The 10,441-nt window shown below is 43.8% G+C and overlaps 1 protein-coding gene across 1 annotated transcript; it reads right to left on the reverse strand.

Moving 5' to 3' along the window:
- Positions 8,910-10,097, reverse strand: LOC109832076 (short-chain type dehydrogenase/reductase-like). Its single transcript, XM_020399521.1, has one exon. It carries the CDS (start codon positions 10,052-10,054, stop codon positions 9,290-9,292), a length of 765 nt encoding a protein of 254 aa, XP_020255110.1. The 5' UTR covers positions 10,055-10,097; the 3' UTR covers positions 8,910-9,289.

Here is a 10,441-nt window from a genome sequence, read left to right on the forward strand (position 1 = left end):
TGTGTGATTCTGTTTCTACAAAATTTTTATAAACGTGGTCCAGTTTGTCAATACAGATCCTACTTAACCGTAACTTGCAAGCTAATACAGGTGGTTACATTCGTCTTTATTCGAGATAACCGGAGAAATAATTAGCTTGTGAATTATAGTTTTGAAGGAGAAGAGGGCACTTCTAAACAATATTGTGAAATATGAGCCTGGAAACTTAGAATACAGGCTTTCCTAAGCTTGATGAAAAACTTGAATACCATTAGCTTCGTATAATGTTGGTTTTTTCACCGCCAAAGCAGTTTTAAAAATCTAACCGCCAATAAATGTGAAATAGTTGAGATCAATATGAAGAGAACAGAAAAAATGCAACACTAATGAGCTATAAATGGTTCTTAGTGGATGGAGTCCTTCGCTGCATCAAACCTGGCTTTTGATGACCTTTCCCATCTTTTAAATATGTATATTTCGTCGAATGTTTTAGAGTATGAATCGAATACTGAAACTTAAAAGTAGTTTAGCCTGTAAATAATATTGTTAAAATCTAAAAGCCATGTCAAGAGAACTAGGTTCTTCAGATTAAACAATTTAGACCCAAGTCCAACATTTTGAATTTGGTTGTACAGAAGAATGTCTGATATAAGAATATCACAAAGAATATCTTGTTGGTAACTCGATATAACTTACAGAGCTGTACTAATTTTAGTATCTTACAAATAACATAACTTTACATAGAGGTCGTGTTGCGCGCAGCGGAAATTTCGGCAGCACTTCGGCAGCACAACAAGAGAGTCAGATCGCAATAAGAATTCCCGTCTCACCAAGGAGACAAGAATCTGAAGCGGATATCTCAACCAAGTGAGATATCGGCTCTTCCTCTCATCAGTTCTAGGACTGACCTGTCGAGGGATCCTAAAAAGCTATTACAAATCACACAAAGGCAGTACAACCAATTTTAACGTGGTTCGGCAAATTGCCTACGTCCACGGGGCAAGGAGGGGGGATATCTACTAATAGAGGGAGAGAATACAACTAGGGTTTACAATCACTCACAATCTAAACCCTCAAACAAACTCTCTCAAATCCCTCACAAACTCTCTACAAAAGACTACACAAAAGGACTGCACCAAACCCAACTTCCTTTGCTCCTGTTGCAGCCGCAAAAGAAGAAAACAAACCTCCCTACTCTCTGCCGCAGAAGAGAGAGAAACCAAAACTCCCTTGTACTTTTCTCTGTAGCCGCAACCCAAGCCTCAATGCACAGAACCCTAGTAAATTACCCGATGTGCATTTATAACCACATGAATCGGGTGGGCCGGCTTCACGCGTGAAATATTCACGCGGTTTCCTTCACGTGGGTGGCCCCCACGTCTCCTGTTCACAATTCTCCACCTCGGTGAAGTTTTCTCAAAACTGAGCCGACACCAAAGCAACCAAATGTCCCACAATGTGGTTGCCTACGTACCCCCTCTCCCAAGGGATCAAGCCGCCCGTAGTTCATCCAAATGGCCGCCAACGGCCTCAACAATCACGAATGTGCAACAAGTTTCGACAATGATCAAACTTGTTGCTCGGAACCACCTTAGTGAGCATATCTGCCGGATTATCCTTCGTGTGGACTTTCACAATTTCCACATCGCTATCTTCAAGAACATCTCGAACGAAGTGATAACGAACGTCAATGTGCTTCGTCCTCGCATGAAAAACCTGATTCTTCGCCAAATAGATAGCACTCATGCTATCACAATGAATAGTGACGGACCTCTGCGATATACCAAGTTCCTCCAAAAGTCCTCGAAGCCAAATAGCCTCCTTCACAGCCTCCGTAACTGCCATATACTCTGCCTCCGTCGTAGACAAAGCTACCGTCGACTGTAAGGTGCATCTCCAACACACCGGTGCACATGTCAAAGTAAACACATACCCCGTAGTAGACCGGCGCTTATCCAAATCCCCGGCATAATCCGAATCAACATAGCCAATGCATAACTGCCCACCTGTAGTGTCCCGCTCATAAACCAAACCAACATTAAGCGTACCTCGAATGTACCTCAAAATCCATTTCACGGCGTCCCAATGACCCACTCCTGGATCATGCATGTATCTCGAAACCATGCTTACCGCCTGTGACAAATCTGGTCTCGTACATACCATTGCGTACATCAAGCTCCCAACCGCGCTCGCATATGGAGGCTTCGACATCAACTCACGATCTTCAACTGACTTTGGTGAAAGACCAGCTGAAAGCTTCAAATGGGCTCCCAAAGGTACACCAACTGGCTTCGTATCCATGCTAACATGGAATCGCTGTAGAACTTTCTTCAAATAAGCCACATGTGTCAAACAAATTCTGCCCTTCTTCTTGTCTCTGCCGATCTCCATCCCTAAAATGCGCTTCGCCTCGCCCAAGTCCTTCATCTCAAACTCATTTGAAAGCTGAACTTTCAACTCATCTATAGCCGACCTGGAAATAGAGGCAACCAACATGTCATCGACATAGAGCAACAAATAAATATACGCACCTCCTTTCAACTTGCGAAAATATACGCAAGGATCAAACTGGCTCCGAGTGTACGAATGACCAATCATAAAACCATCAAATCGCCTATACCACTGTCGAGGAGACTGCTTCAAACCGTATAGCGATTTCTTCAATCTGCAAACTAATTTTTCCTTCCCTGCAGCTCGGAATCCCAATGGCTGAGTCATATATATTTCTTCATCAAGATCACCATGAAGAAATGCTGTCTTCACATCCAACTGATCTAACTCCAATCCATACTGTGCCACCAAAGCTAGCAAAATCCGAATCGAAGAATGCTTCACCACCGGAGAGAAAACCTCATTATAGTCAATACCTTCCTCCTGTGCATAGCCCTTCGCAACCAACCTAGCCTTGAACCTCACTGGAGTGCCCTCAATGCCCTCCTTCTTCGTGTACACCCACTTGCACCCAATCGCCTTCCGCCCCTTTGGAAGCTCAACAAGCTCCCATGTATCGTTCTTATGAAGAGATTCCATCTCCTCCTGCATAGCCACCTACCACGAATCAGCCTCCGAACTCTGCTCGGCCTCTCTGAATGTAGTAGGCACCATCTCATCGATACTCTCCACCGGAAGTGCATATGCAACTGTGTCGGCATACCGTGCTGGCACCCGTATGTCTCTCCTCTGTCTCCGTGCCGCAATAGAATCCTGAACCTGAGCCGTCGGTCCCTGATCCTGCTCATGAGTACCCGTATCCTCCGCATCACCGTCGTGCTCGCCTGGCGTCACCTCAGTCGGCACCTGCATGGATACTGTACCATCTGGACAATGTGGAGCTGCATCGATCTCCACCACCTGCGATATCTCCTCCGTCGGGTCGCTCTCCACCTGATGAGAGCTGGGAAGCTTCAAGATAGAAGCCTCATCGAATGTGACGTCCCTACTCAGCACAATCTTCTTATCAACTGGATCCCAAAGCTTGTATCCCTTGACACCACGCTTGAATCCTACAAATATGGCCTTCCTAGCTCGAGGTTCCAACTTATCAGTTCTAACATGATAATATGCAGGGCAACCAAATACCTTAAGCTGGTCATAGTCATGTGCTGTCTCTCCCGACCACATCTCCATAGGGGTCTTCCCCTCAATCGCAGATGAAGGCAGCCTGTTAATGAGGTGGCTCGCATAAGAAAGTGCCTCAGCCCAAAAGATCTTCTCCAAACCACTATGCGCCAATAAACATCGAATCTTCTCCAGCAAAGACCGATTCAATCTCTCCGCCACCCCATTCTGCTGCGGTGTATGACTAACTGTGAAGTGCCTCTCTATGCCCTCGTCTCGACATAGCTGCAGAAAGGGGTCTGAGGTATACTCGCCGCCGTTGTCGGATCGCAACGTCTTGATCTTTCTCCCAGTCTGCAGTTCCAATCTCTTCTTCCACTCCACAAACAAATCTAGGACTTCACTCTTATGCTTCATGGTGTACACCCAACATCGCCTAGAATAGTCATCAACGAACGTGACGAACCAATGTCGACCACCAAGTGATGCCGTCTTAGTGGGACCCCAAACATCTGTGTGCACGTAGTCCAAGATGCCCCTCGTCCTATGAATGGCCGTCCCGAACTTCACGACTTTGACCTTCCTCTATTACCACCTTTCGGATATGGGCTTCTACCTCTCGTCGACAAGGCCTCTCCTGAAGTACTAGCGCGGGAAGTCTCCTTGTCCTTCCTCCTCAAATCGTAATTGGTCAATGCGTTAGTCACTTCACTATAGCTGATCGAAGATCTCCCGTTCAACAAAGTGAGCACGAAGGTATCATACTCCTCATCCGGTAAGGAGCCCAACAAAATAATCGCCTTGTACTCATCCGATATCTTCTCATCAACATTCGCCAAGTCCGACAACAACTTCGTATAGTTGTTCACATGAGCCGCTAGCGAGGTGCCTCTGGACATCTGAAATCTGAAGAGTCTTCGCAGCAAGTGCAACCTGTTCTCAACACTCTTTGTGAGATACTTATTGTTGAGAATTTTTCACATCTTCATTGCAGACGTCACCCCAATCACATCATATTTCAGCTCCTGTTCCAAACAGGACCTGATCACCCCACAAGCGTTCCTATTCATTTTCTCCCATACCGCCTCTTCATATTTAGGTGGCCTCTCGTGGACCATGATGGTCTCTTCCAAATTCTGAGCATTGAGCGCATCCTGTACGTCGCTCATCCACAAACCAAAGTTGATTTTTCCGTCATATTTCACCACACTAATTTTGGTGTTTTGAAAACCAACTTGTATTGTACCCGCCATCGATTTGCTGCTTTCACCTTCTTCTCCCATTGCGAACTAACTCCAAATTGTAGAAAAAGAACAAATTTGATAGAATTAGGAACCACCCAACTGAACCCTAGATCGGATTCCAAATAGATCTCCTATCCACACGAGGAAAGCGAAATCTCCAACGGCAACTCCTAATGCTATCTCCACCGAAGCCGAGAACTCCAAGAACTAAGCTTCACACAAGAATCTTCCTCCACCAAAAAACCCTAGATCTGAAATCTGGGCTCTGATACCACTTGTTGCGCGCAGCGGAAATTTCGGCAGCACTTCGGCAGCACAACAAGAGAGTCAGATCGCAATAAGAATTCCCGTCTCACCAAGGAGACAAGAATCTGAAGCGGATATCTCAACCAAGTGAGATATCGGCTCTTCCTCTCATCAGTTCTAGGACTGACCTGTCGAGGGATCCTAAAAAGCTATTACAAATCACACAAAGGCAGTACAACCAATTTTAACGTGGTTCGGCAAATTGCCTACGTCCACGGGGCAAGGAGGGGGGATATCTACTAATAGAGGGAGAGAATACAACTAGGGTTTACAATCACTCACAATCTAAACCCTCAAACAAACTCTCTCAAATCCCTCACAAACTCTCTACAAAAGACTACACAAAAGGACTGCACCAAACCCAACTTCCTTTGCTCCTGTTGCAGCCGCAAAAGAAGAAAACAAACCTCCCTACTCTCTGCCGCAGAAGAGAGAGAAACCAAAACTCCCTTGTACTTTTCTCTGTAGCCGCAACCCAAGCCTCAATGCACAGAACCCTAGTAAATTACCCGATGTGCATTTATAACCACATGAATCGGGTGGGCCGGCTTCACGCGTGAAATATTCACGCGGTTTCCTTCACGTGGGTGGCCCCCACGTCTCCTGTTCACAGGTCGAGGATTCGGTGAAGTATTATGTAGTGAGAGCCGACACCAAAGCAACCAAATGTCCCACTTGTTGTGTCTAGTACGAACTCAATCCACAACAAGTCGAGAACTCGAACAAAACTCCCTTGTACTTTTCTCTGTAGCCGCAACCCAAGCCTCAATGCACAGAACCCTAGTAAATTACCCGATGTGCATTTATAACCACATGAATCGGGTGGGCCGGCTTCACGCGTGAAATATTCACGCGGTTTCCTTCACGTGGGTGGCCCCCACGTCTCCTGTTCACAGGTCGAGGATCGATCCTTCGATTATGTAGTGAGAAGACAACCCCGCCTTTAACACATAAGAATGAAGCCGCTTCCCTTTCCTCAATAGCTCCAACTGCAGCACATGCGCTCAAAAGACCTGAAATAGTCATAGAGTCTAGTTCGAAGCTGGAATGTTGCATCTCTTCAAAAATCTTCAGAGCACTTTCACTATTTCCATGTTGTGCAAGCCTTGAGATCACTAAGTTATATGTCACTCCATCACGTCGGGGCATTTCAGTAAAGACTCTCTGTGCCAAGTGAAGAGCTCCATAGCGTGAATACAAGCTAATAAGTGCATTGCCTAGAAATGTTTCCGAGTAAAATCCCCACTTGTGCACTTGAGCATGGATTTGCTTCCCATTCTCAAATATCTCGCACTTTGCACAAGCACTTAAAACACTAGATAAAACATAAAGGAATCCCAGATTGATGCATTTGACAGTAGACATTTAGTGATTCTTCTCCAAGACCATTCTGAGAAAATCCAGACACCATTGCAACCCATGAAATATTATCCTTAGAAAACAACTCCTCAAAGTCAAACGTTGCCGAATCTATACATTCATTCTTTGAATATGCAAGAAATTCACCATCGGTGTACCCTCCTCCATTATCCGTCCTCAAGCATTTTGATCTTCTTTCCAGATTCATCCTCGACTTGCGCTTTGTCTACTTGTCTTCATTGTTCTTACGCCGGTTTTCTTACTTCAAAACAGCTGATGCAATGTCGTCGAAGACTAGATAGCCCGTAAAGATGTTGTTTGTTAGATTGATGATGCGCTGATCATATGAACCAGGTAGAGTTTAAAATAGAAGCTCTGCACGTTCATTCACACCAATTGTATGCCCTAAGGTAGTGAGTTGGAAGAATAGTGTTTTTAGGGTATTAATGTGATCGGTCATTGATATAGATTCCACCATCATTCGAGTGTAAAGTCTCCTTTTTAAGAAGATTTGTTATGCAAGGATTTAGCCTCATATAGCTTTTTTAGAGTATTCCAGATCTCATTTGCTGTTTTCTTCTTCTCTACGCTTGACAACACCATATTTGTTAATGTCAGATGGAGATTTGCAATAGCATTTCTGTCCATTTCGTTTTACTTTTTATCATTTGTGATGTCTTCTGGTCTTGCATCGATGGTCACTAGATAATTATTTTTTATCAAGATAGGCTTTATCTTCAACTTCCTTAGTAAAAAATTACTCTCATTGAATTTCTCAATCTCGAACTTCGCCATCATTGCTTCTACTACGAACGGTAACTTTTACTTTCTCATGCGAACCGTAACCGTACATGCGAACAGTAACCGTACTCGTGAATAGCAACAAAACTTGTGAATAGAACCGTACTCGTGAGTAGTGCTCAATACATTTAAAGGATAAATGATAATCTAACTTATTTTCTGATGTGGAGGATCCACTTTTAGTGGCAGCCACAGAGCATACGATAAGCAGATATACGCACTCTAAACCAGGCTCTGATACTACTTGTTGGGACAAATCCATGGCCCGATAGAGCAAAGTTGCAGTGAATAGTAGTTCGTGAATAGTAAAATTGAATGCACAGGTGTCATTTTTATAGAGTTGTTACTGATCCCATCTTCTTTGTCGAGCATAAAAAGGGTTCTTGGCTTGGGATTATGTCTTGCTTGTAAGTTTAAATCGAGGAAATTATTTGGATAAATTTCACAAACGCCCTTTAACTCTGGCCATATTTGAAATAAACCCCTAGCTATTTTAATTTCACAGTATCCCCTGAACTTGACAGATTTTGCACATAAACCCCTGAACTTTCTTTGTTCCACTTAAACCTGTGATGATTTTTCACATTAAACCCCCGATGCAACATCGTGAAGTATGAAGTCCATATGCTTAACTTGCGCCCAAAAAGACAGAAAATATCTCAATTGCCTAAAAATTAATGGAAATGATGAAAGGCATAAAGGGGTGATTCTTTGAGGACCCAAAAACAATAAAAGTGGGCGCCAATAATGAAACTTATTAAGACCCTTACCATTTTTAACATAGAATTATCACTATGTCAGACGGTATTAGGCTATTCTATGTTCACATGAATTGAATTCCAGTAATAATGTATTTTATTATGGTACTGGGTTGTGGATTGACGAGTGACCAATATTAATAATAGTCAAAAATCAAAATTTTTGCATGTTGAATTGAATGGTCGCGGTGATAATTTTGGATCAATTCATTTCCCCATTCTGACCTACTTTCCAGTAAACAGGGACTTCCTAAGGATTATTAAGATTTTTTCCTTATTATTTACTTCAAACTGCTATAGTTACTTCCTCCACTAGAGAGTTTATGATGGTTTGTCAGCAATGTTACATTATTCAACTTGAAAAGAGTTGCCTCATTTAAATTGTAGCCTGCAAATTTCGGTCTACCTTCTCTCTTTCAAGAACTTCAATCTCCTAACATCCTTCGTTCATTCTTCCAGGTGTACACGGTTGGGCTACAGTTACTGACTTCATATATGCAAAGGTATTAGGATGGCAGACTGCAAGCATCGACGTCTGCAAGCGTTCAAGTAAGAAACTAACTGTTAATCACCTCGTTTTAGCCTTATTTCACCGATCTCTTCATATTGACTGTAAACTGTTTCATATTTACTGCCAATTAACATTTTCATATCGTTGCGAGACCCTTGGGAGATTCTGGCAAACCTGAATTTCTAAGACGCTAAATGATATGGGAGTTTCCTAGCAAACATATCATGTAAGAATATGCCTGTGTATGTTTATGAACACCGATTCTAGGCTGCGACTGGCAATTAACGATATAAATTGGATCTGAATTTGATAAACTGGATCAGGTTCATGCAAATTTTGCACAACAAAATCAGGCTTCCAAACATAATCGAACAAAACCAAAATCAACCCGGCCGTCAATAAAATTTTAGACTACCAAAAACTAGCGTCACATCATATACTTTATTCCTCCACATTATGTCTCCGACATATCATTCAACACAAAATCACCCAACACAACAGAAACCTAAGTGGATAAAAGGGCTAACTGTCGATAGACCTCCTGTAGTATCCTTACTTTGAACTTACTACTCTTAGTTGTATGTTTGCAGATAAGACTCCCTGGGCGAATTTTGTTTCTCGACATGTAGACCTCTTCAGGTAAAAGAGTCACGTACAAAAGTTTCATTCAGGGGGGCTTTCTGCGAAAATAAAACTAGAGCGGTAGTAAGTTCAAATCAGTGAAACTGCAGGGTGTCTATCCACAATGCACCCAAAAAAAAACTCCATGCTAATCAAACACGCCCACCAGTAGCCTGAATCACCTGGCCATTAACCCATTCCGCTTCATCCCCACAAAGAAATCCAACCACCGGCACCACATCCTTAGTCTCCCCAAGCCTCCCCATTGCGTTCATACCTGCTACCCTCCTGATATCCTCCTCTGTCCTCCCCTCAAAGAACATGTCAGTCGCGATCGCCCCAGGCGCAACACAGTTCACAGTGATCCTCGTCCCCTTGAGCTCCTTCGCCAGTACCCTCGCCATTGTCTGCGCCGCCGCCTTTGACGCCGTATACGCTCCATATTTGGGCACTAGCATTTCAACCAGACACGTCGTTATCATAACAATTCGCCCGCCACCACCCCGAACGATTCTATTAGCAGCTTCTTGACAACAGAGGAAGGCGCCACGTGCATTTACATTGAAAATGGCATCAAACTCTTCCAAAGGCATGGAAGAGATGGTCTGGTTCTTGGAGTCCGTGATGCCTGCAGAGTTGACGAAGATGTGTACTGGAGAACCGAACGCTTCTTCCGCGCGGTCAAACAGGGTTTTGGGCCCTGATGGATCGGATACGTCAGCTTGGACTGCAATGGCTCGGAGAGTACTCGAATTTGAACTGAGTTCGGACACGAGGAGATCTGCTTGGGTTGAGTTGGTGACGTAATTGACGACGAGGTTGGCGCCGAGGGAGGAGAGATGGATGGCGATGGCACGGCCGATGCCACGGGATGAGCCCGTGACTATCGCCACTCGGCCGTTGAGAGGGAGTTCCATTGTCGTGACTGAAGAATATAGGATATGGGATATTGCTGGTGGTTGAAGATGAAAGTAGTTATTGAAGAGGATTAGGTGTGGTGATTAGCTTATTACGGAGTGTTTAGAGGTAATTTTTTATTCTAATTTTAAACTGCATGCGAGTGTTTGGGGTTAGATTCTTTCTTCTAGTTGAGATTTCTGTGCAGGTTTTGGAATTTAGTGCTGCCGTCAGCGGCTTGTTGGGGGGCAATTAATTGTTTTGATGAGGGATCCAAGGTAGAGCTCAGTAGTAGCGTGCCTTTCTAATAACTATTAAAGACTGTTGGATCTAGTCTATTTCTTTTTGGTAAGCTATGAGGACTTTATCGGGGTTAGTCACTTAGGGGGGTTAGTCATCTAGAACTT

This window comes from Asparagus officinalis, chromosome 3, assembly GCF_001876935.1.
Source record: "Asparagus officinalis chromosome 3, Aspof.V1, whole genome shotgun sequence".
Classification (NCBI taxonomy): domain Eukaryota; kingdom Viridiplantae; phylum Streptophyta; class Magnoliopsida; order Asparagales; family Asparagaceae; genus Asparagus; species Asparagus officinalis.